A 20,876-nucleotide genomic window follows, 5' to 3' on the forward strand; every position below is an offset into this window, starting at 1 on the left:
AGATCAAGGACAAAAGTCATGATGTTATAGAGGTGGTCAAGTTCGTGTTCACATTAACAGGAAATAAAGTTTCTTAGCATAACAGAAGTAGAACAGAAACATATAATCTTGCAATACTTTTTGTACAAGCGATAGAGTGTAAAGATAATAAGCTAATAGCGCCACAGACACTATTCTTAGCTGTTTTGAGGACTAGTTGTCACGTTTCATCCCGCTTGAACCGTGTATGTACTGCCTTCTCAAGTACTGCTCCTTTATAACTTCGTGGTGTTGAAAACTCATATTTAAAAATCCCTATAATACGTTTGTCCTGGTACCTGTTTTGACCGCCATGACGAGTTATATGCAGGTGCAGCGATCCTTTGTTGTCATGATTCTTCTGTTGTCGCTCCTATATCATGGTATCATTGTACCTGTGCGAGAACATGGAGAAAATAACCAAGTACATGTGTATAGTTCAGAATGTGACATCCCATACCTATATCTGAAATGATTCGTAAACAGGATGGACTAGACATTTTCTTATTGAGGTGAGGTATGATACTATATTATTTTCATTTTTCAATGCAAAACGGTTTTTACGACACCGTTGCGCAAGACGTTCAATCGTCTCCTACGAGTAAATAGAGGTCAAGGTTGTATGTAGTTATGATTCGTACCTCGTCGAACTGTTGAATAATAATTAATGAATGAACACATTACATATAATCTCAGATTCACATATACAGTTACAACCTCCGTACATTGTACAAAATGTCACCGATCGGTGCAAATGCCTCTTCTTTTTATTTTGTTTAATGAATGATGTGGTGCAATCATTTAATGTGTGTATTTTTTCAACGTTGCCCATTATAGATCATGTAGATTACTTGTACATTTAAGTGTACTGTGGAGTTACAGACTATTGAATTGTCAGATTAACATAATCCATACTGAGAATATTCTCAGCGAGTTGTTTGAATTGAATTATGAGGCCATGTAACTGTCGGTGAACTTAACATACCGAGGTCGACACACACCAAGTAATGTCATGTTTCTGAAGGTTAGGAAACCTTTGTAACGTAGAATAAATAAATCATTAACATCAATAAAACGCTTGCAATTTTTCTGAGTATAGACTAGTGCTGTGAAAACAAGCAAGCAAGAAAAACTGAACACAAAGGACTAACTTTGATATGCCCTCCATGACATTATGATGTTTACATCTGTACTGATCCATGAAAAGTTTTCTTTCGTGCTTGTGCATATCCATCTGCGAATACGAAAGGAAGGGTACGTAATCAACATGTACAGCACATGCCAGTACATATATTATCCGCTTCAACAATGAAGCCTGGCCTTATGGAGTACAAGGCTTTCTGTTAACAGGGAGTTGGAAAAAACATACATCTTGAATACTTCATACAATACCTGGAATAATACTTCAATAGTCTCACATTATAACCATCGTGCCAAAGCGCACGTTCTAGATTGTTAACGAGTCTGACGTGTTACAGACTGCATTGTTCACTATTCAAATTATTGTTCCAACAGAATATGCTTAGCATACATGCACTGGCGCCGTACACGCAGTTACAGAACGTACACAGAAGCATTCACGGTAGTACCTTGCCGGGTCAAATCCCTCGTACGTGCGTACATACCGTCGTTGCCTCGGCTGCAAAGATGCCCCCAACTTGAGCAACAACAAGTCACCGCGGCCGCTGTTTACAATATCACACAGTATAGCGTTCAGGCCATGCCGGCTAAGTGTGCAGCAGTCAACGCGTGCTTTGCATGCTTGAGTGACTCTTGCCTCTTACGTGTAATTTTTGCCGGAGTGCATTAAGTTCGTAACTCACCCAAGCGTTCAATAACACAGAAAAATTCTCCTGTACTCCATCTGAGCTAATTGCTAAATCGATGCGCTCCCTTTCCATTAGGTAATTGCAGCTCCCCACGCAAGGTTTGAAACAAAGTGGAACACTTTGAAGTACTCGACCCGAACCTAGATTGCAATGGTTTGTGATCTTTAAATTACTTGTGCACTTTCATACTGTTAAAAGGTGCGTGCAGCCAAAGAATCATTTTCCTGAGAGGTAGAATTAGAAAGGCTAGGGTTGGCTCTATCGTTCTGCCCAGCTACATTCTGTCCAGGCAAAACTTCAATCTGCATGAAAGTTCATCTGAGTTGGTAAATTACATTATGAAAAACTTAAACTGTTCTCCAACCTTTGACCCTTTGCTGACGTCACACGTGGGAAAAATCACGTGTCCACAGCATTTGGGTCAGATAGCTGAGGAAGACTGAGTGATTCAGTCGAAAATTTCTGGTGAGTCAAATCTTGAGTTGGAGAACAGTTTAAGTTTTTCATAATAAAACTTCAATCTATCAAGAAAAGAAATTGAAGGTCGATTACATCACGAATTGCATGCAGTTTTGGTACCCATAAGGAAAAATTTAAATGCTTATAATCAGTGTAAGTTAAGTCTGGCATGACGTGCCGACAAGTACAAGGTGCCATTGTGACCTTTAAGTTGAGCCATAATAATTTTTGGGGAGCGTAATTACACAAAGTGAACGTATACAACTATACGGCATATTTTTCACTTGACTACCGTATCCAACAGCAATTTTTAATTCGCGAATGCCTTCCACGGAGTGGATGCAAAACAAAGGATCAGGGCGTACTTCTCATTCTACTAAAACCACTCTTATTGGATGTGACTGACGGAGAACGGATGTTCCGCCCATTCCATTACCTGATGAGTTGGAAGGTATTTGTGTATGGATGATTACATTTACACATACACATATGGGCCTTGGCATGAGAAGGACAAAGGTCTCAAAGCACGGGAACTAAAATAAATAAATTTTCACGTTTTTGTTGACAGTTCATGTTTAGCTTCACAGTGATGGCACGCTCAGAAAAGGTTGTCTTTAAAACAATAGGTTGAGGTGTTAATGGCTCAGCTTTTCCAAATATCTCCGCTCACTGAATGCTAGACAGTCACGCTGCCTTTGCATGCATGTAAACTCACCTGAACTTCAGTATATGGTGACATTCCTACTTTTCTGCACACGCAGAGCGTAGGGACGTCTATATATATACCCCCATGATTTAAGATAAGATGACTTAGGAGTTCTGTACATACATGTCCATTATGTGGAAAATGACCCCATCAGTAAAATGAGGTTGTAAACTTACTTGATTAGGTCTGCTCAACTTAGCTAGTGGCCTGCGTCAAAGTCAGCCGTCCTCCTGCACAGCGTCCTGCGCCATACTTGGCGGTCGTCGGCGAGTCTCTTTAAGTCCTCCAGAGTCAGACTGGGTTGGTGGGAGGTTGTAAAGCATTAGCAAAATTTACTAGAGTTCCACGATCTCATACCTTCACTAAATTATATTAATCTGTCGAACTATACATGTTTGTAATTGGAATTGTATCAGTTGATCATATTCTACACCCAATGACAGGCTTAGCTTACCAATGAAGGCTATTCCAGCACAGGAGCTGCCCACCAGCCATAAATTCGTAACCCAATCATGTCCAGATGACGAAATATCAAAACCGGAACTTCCGCTGTAGTACCATAACAAGTCACTAGGGGACTCAAAATCATTACCAAGACCAACTCACCTGCCAAGTATCGAAACAATCTATCTACGCCTTCTTGTGTGATTTGGGCATTGCTATGTTGCCATGTAGAGCCGGGGTTATGTCGATCAGGGAATTCGAAGTACCCGGCTCACGGCTTTACTGCCAACTATTTTTTACCTCCATGAAAAATGGAGGTATTGTTTTTGGCGTGTCGACGTCTGTCTGTGTGTCTGTCTGTCTGTCTGTCTGTCTGTCTGTGTGTTTGTGTTTCCGCACATTTGTAGTCAGCATAAGTTTATAACACCTTTATGGATTGTGATGATATTTGGTATGCTGGTACAAAGGTCAAGGTCAAACATTGTCCTCCTGGTGGATGACCTTGGTACTGCAGCAGAACTTCCGGTTTTTGTATCTTTTGTCCTGAACATGATATGGACTTGACTTTTTGGTGACAGATAGCTTTTCCTGTCGGCAATTAATATCAATATCCGAAATATTAATTTGGTTGCGTATGTATATATTGTGCCACAAATGGCAGCCACAATCTTTCGCCAGTCGTTTTATCCAGTTGTCTGGTTTATTTTCTATGACTTTAGAACGTGTGACATGTACAGAGTACCAACCAACGGTGATTTAGGCGTTGCTAGAAAAGTTTTTTTTTATTACAGTGGAATACAGTCACCTCCAACAAGCAAAGAAAGGCATCGGAATAATTTACCATTTACGTCATAGCTTACTATTTATTTAATATTAAAAGTGTCCACTTTGGCCTTATCGGTTAAGCACCCACCTGACTTGTTTTGTCCCCGCGGCTACATTCAGGTATAAGCCGGAAGGCGAATCAACAACATGGTTGTGCTATTTATACTTATTATCTTTCATAAATGCTACTTTTGAAGGATTGGCTCTTTTTACAGCATGGGATCATGCCAAGTCACAATTGTGCCCTACGTGGCATAGACTGCCATTCTCGCATAGCTGAAGTTGTAGGGCTATTAACAATTAGGATTTTACCATGGTCCCATGGTACCATGACCCAGGAGATTTTTGCTGCTCGAACTTGACCATGACTTTTTGTTCACATCGTCTTTCTCACAGTGTTTTTCTTTTCTAAAGAGGGGCAAGGGGCAGTGTATTCCTGTATTTCAGCTATTACTCTGCCATGTACACCAACACCAACACAATTACATTTCGTCAAAACTACATGAAATGAAACCCTGACTTATTCCCTCTCTGCTATTCTTTTCAAGATTGATGTTTGAATAACCACATATACTTTCTGACACTTAAAAAGTAGCAGCTGTAGCTACAATCGACTTTGTATGCGTTGTTGTTGTTGACATGACTGCCTGAAGCACTTATTTTGTAACGGTTTAAAACTACATAATACATCTGATCAAAATTGACGTGTTTACCTTTGGCTTCCCTTCGTAAGTACAGTCATTCAGATCAATCTTGCCTCTTTTTGTGGGTCCGTCCTCTTCACATACATGTATTGCTTTGACGTGACAAAAAATGACACTAAGGTAGAAGGTACTCTGCAGATATTGGGGAGGGGGCGTAGTTGTAACATCATCCTGTCAGAAAATGGCGTCAGTTTTGAACTTCTCTCCACCTACAGTTCACAGAACACCACCTGAGTGTCATGCCAACCTGCAGGGGCCGTTGTGTCGTCTGAAACCTGGACCAGCTTCTTCCATTGGTCCGTATTTTGGGAGTATGACGTGGCCACCTCTCCGCCAATTAGAGAGGTTCAGTATTGCCAAGTTAGCACTTATGGCATGGCTGGCAATGGTCCAACAGGTCCCCTCAGATTAAGTATTTCTAAAGTTATTTTGTTCCAGGCAAAGCTACTAGGGGGGCCCATATTTTGTTCTTCTCATCAAAAGTTACCTAAATATCATTATCAAATGCCACGGAATGTCCAAGACGAAAGATAATGAAGGTCTGCTGCAGTAAAAAAAAGGCCTGCAAGGGCACTTTGACTCAAAATTTACATGTACCCACCTACCAAATATCATTACAATCCATAAATGTCTTCCAAAGTCGTTGCTGGCCCAAAAACAAACAAACACACACACACACACACACACACACACACACACACACACACACACACACACACACACACACACACACACACACCGAAAACATCACCTCCATTTTCACACAGGTCATAACATACAAACGCGTTTGTCTCCATGGAATAACATGAATGTCAACATTCCATATTAAATATCCAAAATAAAAAAAACGATGAGATAACCACTCTTCTGTTGAGGAATAGCTATTGTGATATACTACTAGTACGTACATGACCTATATGTCGTTGCCGCTGGATCATATACGACAAGTCTAAGAGCGACACCTGGCGCCCCAATGCTACTGTTTGTTGATAATTTGTTGCTACACGTACAATATATACATTTACCTGAAAACGATTGATGATGCTCAAAGATGCTCTCCACGCCTCCCGCCGTGCTGGAACTGAAATGAGTCCGTCGCTGTAATTATCCAGACTTGGCCCCCTTCTCACCCCTGTCTGGACTTTACTTTGTGTCAACTATTGACATATCGGAGCCACGACATGTCAAAGGTCGTTATAGGAGTCAGATGTTTTTCTTGAGTCTTTACATTGATCGACAGTGTTATACAGCTTCCCATTGATCGTTTTTCATTGACTTTTTTTTTTATTGAAGAGTCACATATACACATTCCTTATTTGTTATCATTGTATTTATCATCTAAAACCATTAACGTATTAATCAGTAATTAACATGTAAAACCAGAAACAAACAGGTATCATTCATAAATACCTATCCTTCATAGATATCTTTTATATCATCTCGCATTATCAGGTATACAAAATTTGGCACTACTCTTCTATGTGATGATCTTTTTAAAAACTTTGATCTACTTTGGTATCTTATTAACTCTATTAGCTTTCATTCAAAGTAGCTAGTATAGAGAATATTCCTGTTGCTTGGTATCACACATCCTTTATAAGCATCTAATCTCGCATTACCAGACATACACAAATTACATTTAGCACAAATCTCCAATGCGATGTTGTTTTTTAGACTTTGACCTACATATGTTGCTTGGCATATACGTATCCCGCACATTTACAACAAAATAATCTTTTCAATATCTTAGACAATGCAATGTTCATCATATCCTAAGTACGAAGTTGCTGTGATATTTCGAATGATCTCAGCTCATTTCTTGACCAGCTAAAAGTAGCAGACGTCGCGAAACGTGGAAGAAAACTCAAATCTTCACCATTAACGTAACACGAACGTCAGATACCATAGTAGCCTGGTATCTAAACCTATTAATAGCTAATGACGGGCTGGTGAGGTGAGGTGAAGTGACAGGCCAAAAGACCTCGGCAGCTATTTTGGATACCTTGGTATTACATTGATTGTCTACTAGTCTTTAAGATATATTGCCAGCACCATATACAAAGTTTAACATGCCAACAGAAACAAATCAAGATCCCTTGCTGCTTTGTATAATTCACACGTCATGGCATGTAAGCAACGGATAAACAAAAGTTAACTACCGTCTGGAGTTACAGACGTGACCAGTGCATGGTCAAGAACAAGTTGTATATCTTACGCTGGTTTACATTCTGGTGAGTGGCATAATGGCCCCCTTTATAAGACAGGAATAATAGTGCGTGAAAATTTACACCGGACAGAGTAGTAAAGCCTCATCACTTAGTTATGGAATTTGATCGATCCGAATTTAAATCATTTCAAAAAGAAGTCTTCTAAAGAGAAGAATATGGCTTTAGCCGTGCGTATAGCCTGTAAACGCCTTTATTTACACAATAAATTGGCTTGCGATTTATGACACAAAAAAAGGGAGATTAGAGTTAATTAAATTTTCCAGACGACGCATTTGGTGCAATGTTTTCCCTAGCTACATGTACATGTACAGGCCGGTGCTACCAAGCTACGTTAAATCTGTAGCTTAGGCCACACTGACTTAAATTCTTATGTGTGACATCCTCTGGAGACCCCAAAACTAATGCGAGAGGGCGAAAAAAAAACAAGTAAAATTTTGCTAAACGGTAAACCACAGGAATACGAAGCTGGCATTGGGAATTTGCTGTAGTACATATCGACTTTAACGACAAGTCGGCACATACTGGTCTTTTGTAGCATTTATAAGTTGGATTCTATGCTTTTTAAGACTTGCGCTCATAATGGGCATTTTAATATATACTGTGATATGCATTTTTCACTTCCTAAAATTAATGTCTGTTGGAATATAGCACTCCCTTCTGGCCTTTAGTAATCCGTTAACAGAGAATTCTAGCAGTTCCTCATAAATTATGAAAATGAGTACGTAATAAAAATCATGAAATCCGTCGCCGGTTCTTGAGTTATCTTTCCTCAAAGATTTTTTAGGCTACACCGTCTTAATTTTATGGATGACATCCGCGCGCGCATTGATTTTTGCCTGTCGTCAAAAAAAAAAGATCACGTCCTCGGAGGCTCTGGCCTGGCTCTAGGCCTGGGTAGTCCATGGTAGTCGGCGACAATACGGAGCCGGGCACCCAGGCTACCGAAGCTCCACGATTCAAGAACTCAGTATATTACGTACAGTGCCGATTGATAAATGCCGCAAAAAAACAGCACGTGCCGGCTTGTCGTATACGTCGCTATGTACTGCTACAAATTCACAATAAGCTAAATTGTATACAGTGGATTTTAGTAGGATTTTTATTTTTGGTCGGAATTTTTTTTATTCGCCCACGCGCACTAGTTTGGGGGTCTTCAGAGGATGTCATCCATAAAATTAAGTCGGTGTGGTCTTAGAGAGAGAAGAGAGCTGCTCTGCCGGAAATTCGCAAGGACTCTACTAAGTTCCGAATACAGAGACTGGTTACCACCCACTAGACTACAGATCACAGGCCGAGTAAACAGTCACAAACTGTCCAACCCCTTAAAAAGAACCAACAGATACAGAAACTCGCCTGTTCCGTACATGTGCAGTCTACTCAACAATCCTTTATAACGTAACACATCAGACGTAAATATTGTACCTTTTTATTCGAGCAGATGTATATTTACTACAATCTATATCCCTTAGATATGCAGTGTCTTTTTAACCATTGCCACTACCGTCTTTTTAAATTATCAATGCATTTTATTATGTAAACTGTGTAAATTGGACGCAATTCAGTGATACACTGCAATGTTCAATAAAGTGATATCGATCTTGAATCCTTAATCAACCTGCCCTGCAGTTCCAAACCAAGCTGCTAGGGGGACCAAACTAATGTCACTTCTTTTTAAGCCCAAGAGCTAATGATATCATTCAAAATTCGTGACCCTAGCATGTCTATATCACGAGATATCAAAACCGTTAGTTTTTTTGTAAACATTTTACGCCTGGTTTGCAAATCAACAGCTACCCAACCCGACAACAGATTTTCGAGGTCATCTAAAGTTGGAACTAAGGTCATACTGGCCTGGGGACGCCCGGGGCGATGTAAGTTAGCATTCTCAAAAACAACGTTAACCGATATTTTTTATCGTTGTAAAGTTCTAGTTAGACGTAAATAGCCATTATGATAATCAAACACACGAGGTAATATGAATAGCTAAGAATGAAGGGTCGCATAAAACAAAATGTGCGAATAAATAGACACAGCAACATTAAGTTCACATAATTACACACCAGTCGGAGACAACCGCCCGTGCCGCGGGGTGTGCAAAACTTGCTCTTCGACCGTCTGGCGTCACAAGGAAACGATTACCCGAAAAAGGCGTAAGAAAAAAAACGTGAGAAAAGGTGGGACAGACAGTCATGGCCTGTGGAGTACTGGCAGCCAACAAACCGTTTCCAATGGAGGACAATGCAACACGTTGTAACGGTTAACCAGCATGACGTCGTATTGGAGAATACGCTGGTTTGTCCTGGCTGCAGTCTGTATATGCACGTGCACAGGTGAGTCTCAAAACTACAATGTTTACACTTCACGGGCACTACAGCCAAACACATTGTGTACTATTGTATGCAGGGCCCAGAACCTATAATATAGGTACTTACATGAGCTATGGTAAACAATTAGAACCACGGGGAATCTGCAACAGGCTCAATGTTTGCTTCCATACGTTGTCCTCAGGATTTGAAGAGGCTACACACTTGACCTTTCAGCAATGGTTTTACTTGTGTAGGACTAGTCCCTACAATGGCGAGTGGGTCAACAGTTCGGATTTTTTCATATGTATTTCTCTGTTCTGCATGGATTACGCACATGTATACGAAGATCTTTAGTGAAGAAAGACCTTGATATTTATATTCAAAATTCGTTATCAAGGTATTGGAAGTTAGGACTTAAATGGACTTTTATATATTTTGTCTCACCTCTTCCCCCGCGACTTCAATGAAATGCGACCTGCAGGCCAATTTGAGTTTCCCATGAATAAACAATAGTTCAAACAAACAAACAAACAAACAAACAAACAAAAGCTAAAGAAATTATTTGTATCCAGTTACATTTCAACGTACCTCACGAAATAGTCATATGACGTTTAGGGTAAACAAAACTCCTATTTCACACAGATTGAAGTGACATACGTCACACAGGCTTTAGTAGTCATTCAAAACCAAAATGGACGACAACTGACTTTTCAATGTACGTATAAGGTGCTATCTATTCGTTCAGTCATCTGTGAACTGAGCATGGCGCTGATGGTGTCTGGTACAGACTTTCACGAAGACGTTTCCGGGTACTGATGGTAGCACCTACGTCATTTCTGAGAAATTACCTCAAGGACTATCCAACAACGGTAGCAATGAAGATATGTCAGAAAGCAGAGATATGACCAAGAATTGAGCATGCTTTGGCCTTTAGGGGTTGGATGTTACCACCGGTATCGGTTCATTTATTCAATTTAGTTAATTTTTTACTTTCCGTTATTTTTACCCAGAGTTGACCACTTAGTGTTAACACAACTTTTCAGTGGTGATATACCTAAAGTCACATACAAACAATAAAATTTTAAAAGATGCAATAAATAATGATAATACTTTAAAGGATACAATTTTAAAAGATACTATGAATAATGATAATGGCAATGATAATAATGAAAAAGGCAACGAACAGATAAATAATAATAGTAACGAACAGATAAACAATAATGAATAATGATAATAATAACAGAAATGTCCCAATTCACCTTCCAAATCAAGCTCGTTCCAATTTGTCGTTATCGAGCGGTCAGAGGTCAGGCCAAGTTTTGATTTTAAAAGCAGACATGGACGTACAACTCTTTTTAGAGTGTGGAAGACGGTTTCAGATGTTGGGACTTCGATTAGGTAAAAAAAATAACTGATTTCTACTCGTATACGCTTAAAATACATCCTCTAATTGTGTCCTCAATAACCTAAGATGGGGGCAATGTATTGGATGAGATAACATTAACATCAACATAACATTATTGGAATGTTATGTCACCGTGACAGTGAACGAAAACCATTTACAGAGAGCATGTCGGTATAGGTGTACGGTACGGCAAAATAGTGCAAATTGATAGCCAAGCTGGTCAGATACATTAACAACATCCTAATAAGTCTGGTCGAGGGCAGTTGCTGTAAATTTGCTCGTGAACGTACAGTAATACTGCACTGCTATTCTTTCCAGCCTACATCACACCGTCAGAGTAATGCAATAGTGGCTATTGTTTTTAAATGTAATTATCCTACTTTTCATCACCTTGGCGTGTAGAGCCAACCAGTTCCTCAACAACCTCAATATCTAGATCTGTGTTTAATTTTTTCCCCAATCAGAATTTTTGGTGGCTGTGATATAGTATCAAATTGGACAGACAGTATCATCAAATTGGCCAGCAGTATCCATTTAGCTGGCGTAAAACTGTACCACTACAAAAAAAGAAAAGCCTGATCAAAACGCAAAATAAGTCAAAAGAAAAGACAAATTATCGAGCATTATCGAAAAAAATAACAAGTAAAAACATAAGCCAGAGCTGTCTGGAGTAATTTCAAGTTTTCGGGATGTGTTGTTTTGACAGAAACGCGATATATTGTATAGAGAAAGTAGAATTGGGCTGTCTGGGCAGTTTGTGAAGAAGAAGTGCTTAGAATATATTCCTTACTCTAACTATAAAAGCATAGAATTACCGGTTCAAGTGAAATATTGGACGAAATATACAGGCTACGTGTGAGGGAAATGCACATTGTGTAAAATGACAAGGTAAGTGACATTCAATTTAATATCCTTCTTATTTCTGGTAGATATACTGAGGCATTTAGCGTTTTCTGCATGCATATTTATTAACAGGAGGCATATGCTTGTGTTTTTTTACGTTTTTTTTTACTTTCATCTCTTTCGTGGAAAATGTTACCATTGCCGGCTGCGTTATCGTGATTAACGACACCAAACCTAGTCGCCATGTCTGGTGTCTACTATCGCGAGATCTCGCGAGGTCAACCCGTTGTTTGGACTTAAAGGTCAGAAAATGAAATGTCAGTTGAGTGAACACTTCAAAATCTGGAAACATCGTAAGAAAGGCGCGAACATTTTGTAATTGCGTGTTTTATGGTGGAAGTGTTAAAGCTATCGGATGTTCATGATGATTTTCGTCGTTGCGATTGTCGTATTTTTATGGAGCGTACAAGCAAGTAAAGGTAAGAAATGTCACCGAGCCCTATTTTGACCACACCTAGAATTTCAATCTGAGATGTTTTGTGTGTGTGTAACTTATGGAGATTTGCAGCAACATGTTTGATGCAGTGTTAATGGATTTGATATTTGTAAATTAATGCACACACTTTCGTCCTTACAGTGGACTCAACGGGTTCTAACGCGAATGTTGCAAAGTATCCTGGGTTGATATTAATTGCATGGGATGATATTTTGGTATTGGTTTTATTCCATGCATATTCTTTGTGTTCGTCTACCTAAGTGAATGTTGTATTAACTTATTCTGGAATACATGTAGCTGGATGAAGTTAGGTTCCTAATGGTTGCAGATGTTGCATAGTTCAAGAAATGCCTAAATCTATTTATGTGGGTACATTATCTACATTGGCTACATTAAAAATTTTGAAGATATGGACTGTGACTTGTTCAGTTTGGTTTATTGAGGTTTATTGAGGAAAAACTCTCCTTTAGCTGCTCACCCAAGGGTGGCAGCTATTCTTCCAGGAGAGGGAACATACATGTAAGACATAACAATACATCACGTACAATATTATTACATTATACATTTACATTACAGTAATTTAAAAGAAAGCAAATGTGTAACATCGTATGTGCTTTACTTGTTCATGTCCCTCATGTGTTTTAGTAGGCCTTGTTTGAACTTCTCATGTGATGACACTGTTTGCAACCCATGTGGTAGAGAGTTCCGTGCTGCGGTAGTTCTGTACTGTGAAGGCTTTTTTAGTGCTGTTTGTTTTTGGTTTGTCTAGTTTGAAGGTGTTCCGAGTAGCATATCTGGTTCTGTAAGTGTGTTGATGTGAAACCGGGCACAGTTGATTGTAGAGTATGGCTGGTTGTTTGGAAGACAGGATTTTTTTTGAAGGTGCATATGGTCGTACTTGACTTGTCACTCACTACTCGTACCAATGTAACAAAGGTTGTGTACATGTATCAGAGGGCAAATTCGGAGACTGAGTCAGGCGCTTTCTATGCTTCACGCTGCAATCATGTTGCTGCAAATAGTGATGAAAAGAGAAGGGTAAAATAAGTTTTAAAGCTCGTAAAAGAAATACCAAAGGCGTTTCCGCCAATTAGAACTAGGAGTTTTCTTGACAGTAGGGCGTTGCCGGTGAATCTGCAACAAAACAAGACAAAGGCATATCCTAAGGGGACTTGTAATTATGTTTTCTGACTTCTGACTCACGGGTCACCGTGCCAATTTTCCATTCAGCGCATGTCGTATGGTTTCTCCTTCATACTAAAACATACATGTATGGTGCCTGGTCAACTGTCAGGCTATTATAAGGCCCCTGTCTCACGTAGCCGAATATACCCCCCCCCCACCACACACACCGGGAATTGGTGGAATGTGGTTGGCTGGTGTTTGGCGAATGTAAAAAAATCAATCAATTTCAGTTGTGAAGTAGGTCAACAGTAGTCTCTCCCAGACCAACTGCGCTGGCTATATATAGGAGAATATTTGCCAGTCGAGGGGAGTTTGGCCGCCTTATGTCCGATTATGTATGCAACAACTTTATTGAACAGCGAACTCCGCAGTGGTTCAGTTCTCAGTAAACAGAAAAGAACATGACATCAGTATCTTGACACATCGATATGTATGCATATGTAAGAATATAACTGGGTATAATTGTCATGAATTAAGTCTGATGCCACAACATAATATTTAACAAGGGACTTATGAATATATAAAGTTTTTAGCTCGTATCTAAGATGATTTATTGTTGTAATGTATAACTGATTGTTTCTATGTTATGTCACACTCAATTCAGCTAAATCGACTTAGTTGCTTATGTGTGACAGCTGTGAACTGTGTATAACTTTTACCGAATTGTATATTTCATGTCTACTGATTTTTGATGTCTAATGTCTAATGTTTATTGTTTGACTTGGTTCCGTATTGTTGTATTATCATTTCAGGTTTGGGAGGACAACTTGTAAAGGCGTTGATACACCTGTTTTGTCCTCCCTTCCACTTGTTTTTGCATGTGGTAAATTCAAATAAAGAAATAAAGAAGTGTACTAAAGGTTGCGAATAAACCATTCTCATGTGGTAAGACTGCGTCTAAATTTCAGCCAATGCTGATTGGATGGCGGGCGGGGGAAGCTTTCGAATGTGTAATAAAGACTTTATGCAGATATAGCTGCTGAACTTTTCCTTCTAGTCCTGTTTTTTCCATAAAACATGCCTCCGAGGATTCTATCCCTCGCTGTACATTTAGGTATCAACTTTTTTTACCATGAATGTGAGTGATATCATGTACTGCATTTGCCATTCCTATACTGACGTCTCTTGGTATTTGTCATTACAATACTGACGCCCCTTGTTTTTGCATATTCCTAGCAGGATGTCCGAAGGGATACGTCTTTCACAGTCCCAACTGCTACAGGGTGATAAAGGCCACCGCAAACTTCTTCGAGGCCCAGGCGGCTTGTGTTGAAGATGGCGGCACCCTTGCGAACCCCAGAAGCCCGTACGAGCACGACACCATAGCATCTCTGCTGTCAGACTCGGCAATGATCGGCATTAATGACCTGGAGGTGGAGGGAAGGTGGATGTACATGGACGATACATTAGTGGGGAATTTCAGCAGGTGGTCGCCAGTTCTGAACACGGACGCGAAAGACTGCGTGGCTATGCGGATGGACTTGAACTTCAGCTGGACTCCACATCACTGTAACCCAGCCGCTGATGGAAAAGTCCAACTTTCGTCCTTTGTGTGCCAAATAGGTGAGTGGTGAAATATAATATAATATGTCTAGACATGATGGTTACATAAAATCGTGTATAAACTTAATAACTGAAATATGACGGTTTAACTTTGGTTGATCAAATCTTCGTTTACACTTAATCAATTTCATAGCTTTACAGATCTTTTACAACGTTTTTTTTATCATTCTTAAATGTGATCCTCATTTACTTTGTCCATACGCTTGTAAAATAAACCAAGACTGGGTGCTAAAACAAAGTGACCAAGTTTCTCTCGGTCATACGTCCTTTAAATTTGTTTCTACTTGTTTATATTCTTTATTTTATCAAAGCCTGTTTGCTCTTTAAATTGATACGTCAATTGTATTGATATTGTTTATGTCCCATAAACACTGAGGACTGACTTCAAATACTATATATTAGGCAGTTCGCCCAAAACTGTGCCAAAATTTCCATGTAACACTGCTTTCGACCTACAGATGACTACGCGAGGATAGCGATACCAAAACAAACAAAACTTGGACCTGGTACATTAGAAACTACGCATCCAGCAAACTATGCAGCAAGAAATGACAAAGACGAAGAACAACATACAGCTGAAAGGACTCGGGTATCAGCACAAAACTTCGATGCAATCTCAAAACTTTCATATGATAAATTGAAAATACTTATACAAGTACCGGAAGAAACGTTTAAAAATAACATCTCGCCTCTAAAGCGTCTGAATCAAAATGTCACTAATAATTACACTAATTATTATAACCACACCACGCAAGCCATCTACGTGCAGACAAATCGTGCAAAAGTTTCTACTACACATTTTACAACGATCCCGACAACGTATCATCCTAAGACACAGTTTACGACAATTCCGACAACAGGAAAGCAGCCTACTACGGGTGTCACGACAATTCCGACAACAAAGCATCCTACTACAGATGTCACGACACTCCAGACTACGCGTATTACGACAATCCCGACCACAGAGGATCCTACTACGAAGTATTCTACGATCCAGTCAACAGCCCAGACGACCCCAACTCCTACCACAGTGCCACGAACAACCTTAACGACACTCCAGACTACACATATTACTACAATCCCGACCACAGAGAATCCTACCACGAAGTATTCTACGATTAAGTCAACAGCCCAGACGACACTCCAGACTACACATATTACGACAATCCCGACCACAAAGGATCCTACCACGAAGTATTCTACGATCCAGTCAACAGCCCAGACTACCCCAACTCCTACCACAGTGCCACGAACAACCTTAACGACACTCAAAAGTACACACATAACAACGATTCCGACCACGAAAGATCCAACCACTCATCCACGAACAACGGATTTAACAACAACCCAGACAACACTCCAGACAACACCGATTCCTACTACAAAATCGACGACCGACCGAACGACGGTAAGGAGAACAGTTCTACTGATAATTATTGTGTAACGGTGTGCTAGGTTAGACTATCATTGATATCCTTCAACTATTACGGTAAACTACCAAAACAGACTTGGACTGTTTGATCAAAACTAAAACCCCTATTCATTTCATACTTGTCTTCACGGTTTCTTCACTGTTTCTGTCAAGATTGTTCAAGACCCTAGAAAGTTATTCTAACATAAGTGTTAATTACATCTTTTGTCTATGATTATAACATCAAAAAATGCACGAGCGTCATTCTTTTCTATCTTGATTGATGCACAGACTATATTAAGTACATGTCATAGTACAACAATGCCCACAACCGTTCTGACTACACAGAGAACAACCGACAAATCAACACTAGTGACCACAGAGCTAAGTACACTACCGACGACACGACGAACAACTCAACCACCTACAACGGTATAGCGACAAAATAGATATCAAAATTACCCAGATCCCGTTAAACTGTTCTTGACATCTTCATAACTGTTTTTATCTGGGAGCCTTGGTTTTAACTACAGCCTGTCGAAATCATTCAAGCATGACTTTTGACTGCAATGCATGTCTGTGATCTTAACAACGCAACTAACATAAACATCATTCTTCTTCCTTATTCGATATAGAGGCAAACTACATTAAGCACAAGTTATCTAACAACAAATGCTATAATTTTAAACAACACAACTGACAAATACACGCCAATAACCACACAGCCAAGTACAATACCGACAATGCTACGGACGACTCAACCACTTCATACGGTAAAACAACAACTTCTAGACAAACTTGAACGTATATTAGGAATACCCAACTGCTCTTCTGTTCTTGGTCGTTTTATTACATTTTTCTTTCATGGTCATGGAATTCTTTTAAAATGAGTTTTAAACTGCTCTTCTGTTCTTGGTCGTTTTATTACATTTTTCTTTCATTGTCATGGAATTCTTTTAAAATGAGTTTGAGCAACATCTCCTATTATTCCAAAAAGACAAACAACATTGAATTTTTTCCACATCTCATGTAGACACAGGCTAGATTACGTACAGATTCTCGAACAACAATGCCACCAACTGTTCTACCTATTTACACATACGACAACTGACGAATCCATACATACGACAAATGACGAATCCACACTTATGGCCACACAGCCAACAACGTTATCGACAACACCACAGACAACACAACTTACCACTACGGTAAAGCAGGAAAACTGTGTGATCGTCTTTGTCTTCAAAGTAGCCTCCTAAATTTTAGCTTAAAGTACAGCTCACGTGTGTGGTCGACACAGCACATATGTCAGAAACATAATTTTTCTGTTGTTTACTCAATGTAGATGGGGAGTACATTAAGCACAATTCATAAAACAACAAGGCCCACAACTGTTCTGCCCACAACGCAGACGACAACCGACGAACCCAATCTCTTGACCACACGTCCAACTACGGCATCGACAACGCTAATTACAACTCAACCGCATACTACGGTAAAGCAAAAAAAAAACAGACATGAACTTCCATTAAACGTTGCTTTTAAACATTTCTTGACCGTTTCCCTCTTTCGATCTTTCAATTGGTAAAAAAATCTTCTAACATGAATATTAACTACATCTTTTGTCGGTAGACATCGGTAAGACGACAAAACAGACAAATGAAATGCTATCAAAATTACCCAGATCCCGTTAATATGTTCTTTATGACTGTTTTGAGCCTATGTTTTATTTACAACCTGTCCAAATCATTCAAGCATGACTTCTGACTGCAATGCATGTCTGTCATCAAAAGACACAAACTCTGTTCTTATTCCCTTTTGACGCAGACAAAGTCTACATTAAGTACGAGTCTAAAAACAACAACAGTTACCACGGATTTAACAACAGCCCAGACGACCCCAACTCCTACCACTGTGCCCCAGACAACAACATTAACGACACTCCAGACTACACACATTACGACAATCCCGACCACAAAGAATCCTACCACAAAGTATTCTACGATCCAGTCGACGCCAAACCCTACCACAGTCAAAACAACAACGGCTACCACGGATTTTACAACAGCCCAGACGACCCCAACTCCTACCACTGTGCCCCAGACAACAACATTAACGACACTCCAGACCACACACATTACGACAATCCCGACCACAAAGAATCCTACCACAAAGTATTCTACGATCCAGTCGACGCCAAGACCTACCACAGTCAAAACAACAACAGCTACCACGGATTTTACAACAGCGCAGACGACCCCAACTCCTACCACTGTGCCCCAGACAACAACATTAACGACACTCCAGACTACACACATTACGACAATCCCGACCACTAAGTATCCTACGACTGTAAACAAGGATTCAACAACAATCCAGTCGACGCCAGAACCTACAACAGCTACCACGGATTTTACAACAATTGAGACGACACCAACCCCTACCACAGTTCCCGAAACAACAACAGTTACCACAGATTTAACAACTGAGACAACCCATAGCTCTACAACAGCCCCCAAAACAACAACAGTTACGACAGATTTAACAACGTCTCAGACGACCCCAAACCTTACAACAGCACCAAAAACAATAGCAGCTACCACGGATTTTACAACACTCCAAACAACTGTGCCCCCAACAACAATCTTAACGACACTCAAAAGTACACACATGACAACAATCCCGACCACGAAAGATCCAACCACTCATCCACGAACAACGGATTTAACAACAACCCAGACAACACTCCAGACAACACCGATTCCTACTACAAAATCGACCACCGACCGAACGACGGTAAGGAGAACTGTTCTACTGATAATTATTGTGTAACGGTGTGCTAGGTTAGACTGTCATTAATATCCTTCATCTATTACGGTAAACTACCAAAACAGACTTGGACTGATCAATACTAAAAAAACGGTTTATTCACGGTTTCTGTCAAGATTGTTCAAGACCTTAGAAAATTATTCTAACATAAGTGTTAATTACATCTTTTGTCTATGATTACAACATCAAACAAGAAGCCATAGGTGACAATCCTCCGTGAAGTTTTATATATTTCAATAAAATCCCAAGCGTCAACGCCAGACCTACTGTGCAGACATTATAATTTCACTGTGGGGTCAATATTCATTGTGGGGTCGTCTGGCGTAGCGGCAGAGTGCGCGACTCGGAACTTAGAGTCCCGGGTTCGAGTCCTGACATGCCACCGATCTTGTGCCCTTGGGAAAGGCACTTTACACGACTTTCCTCACTTCGCTCAGGTGTAAATTAGTATTGTCCTGTCATGTATCTGTCCCCTGTGTTGGTGGCGGCATTAATATAAGTTGAAAAAACTTGAGTGTGTCGTCACCACGTCTGGTGATTACATGTTGGAATAAAAAAAAAGACATTATAATTAGGCAACGGTTAATACAATGAGGGCGCGTCACAAGCATAACACATACAAAGAGCTAAATCCATTACTGCTCCCAGGGCGTGTAAAGATACTGTGCTTCAAGTTCGAAGTTCATTTTAATTACACACACACAATCATTGCATTCACATAAAGATCGGACTATCATGGTCGTGTCTAGTAACAAAGACAGCCCCACCGTCTTACTGTGCCTGTACCTAATTAAGCGCGCCTGGAACAGGCCAGCAACAGTAAGCACCGCGGTAAGCACCGCGAGTGTTACTGCCGCCGGCCAGATAACCAGGATATCTGCTTACAGAACCTCTGCTACCAGACAACTGCCTAAACCTACGGCCTATTCCACAGGATTGTAAAAGTAGGGATGTTTCTAAAATATGCATTTACTCCAATATCAAAACAGCTACGGTAAAAATAAAAAGACGTGCATCATCCCGGACATAATGCAACACCACATGCGAAATTACACAGAAATGCGACGTACGGAAGAATGCGTTTTGGCTGCGAACATCTTCCAAAAAACTTGGCATCTCTTAACCATGGGCAAAAACATCTGGAACCACTTATAAAAACCACCCCGTATCTGCATGAACTTTAACCCCCCCCACTGCTATTCCAAACAACGCGTTTTTCTGGACCATTCCAATTCGCCTCGTAATTGTAGGGGTGCGTCTGCGATATTACATTGACCGCGAAAGCAGCAACGGCAAAAATACACATTCGTGCATCAACACGGGCATGCCCGCAGACGGCGTATAAAATTGCGTGCCGATTACACAAAGAGAACCCAGTGTTTTGACTGCGAACATGAAAAATCAGCCGATTACAACACTCCGTCCGGAGGTCCTGACCTCCTTCACGGAGTAAAAATGCATGAGCATGAGCTTTTCTATATTGATGCAGACACAGACTATATTAAGTACAAGTCATAGTACAACAATGCCCACAACCGTTCTGACTACACAGAGAACAACCGACAAATCAACACTAGTGACCACAGAGCTAAGTACACTACCGACGACACGACGAACAACTCAAC

General features: G+C 40.2%; 1 protein-coding gene across 45 annotated transcripts in view; it reads left to right on the plus strand.

Annotated features, from left to right (window-relative positions):
* The first annotated feature begins 9,356 nt into the window (after positions 1–9,356).
* Positions 9,357–20,876, plus strand: part of LOC109482980 (mucin-2-like) — a 33,452-nt gene continuing 21,932 nt past the window's right edge. For 42 of the 45 annotated variants that reach the window (XM_019785887.1, XM_019785908.1, XM_019785897.1 and 39 more), the window contains exons 1-3: positions 9,357–9,543; positions 14,625–15,011; positions 15,470–16,419. In XM_019785887.1, coding sequence (XP_019641446.1) covers positions 9,480–9,543; positions 14,625–15,011; positions 15,470–16,419 — 1,401 coding nt within the window. In that variant the 5' untranslated portion in view covers positions 9,357–9,479. Of the gene's footprint in view, positions 9,544–14,624; positions 15,012–15,469; positions 16,420–16,770; positions 16,855–20,876 lie in introns of all 45 variants that reach the window. The other 3 variants (XM_019785921.1, XM_019785896.1, XM_019785888.1) reach the window with 3 other exon arrangements.

The sequence above is a fragment of the Branchiostoma belcheri genome, unplaced genomic scaffold, assembly GCF_001625305.1.
Source record: "Branchiostoma belcheri isolate BF01 breed outbred unplaced genomic scaffold, Haploidv18h27 scaffold61, whole genome shotgun sequence".
In the NCBI taxonomy this organism is placed as follows: Eukaryota; Metazoa; Chordata; class Leptocardii; order Amphioxiformes; family Branchiostomatidae; genus Branchiostoma; species Branchiostoma belcheri.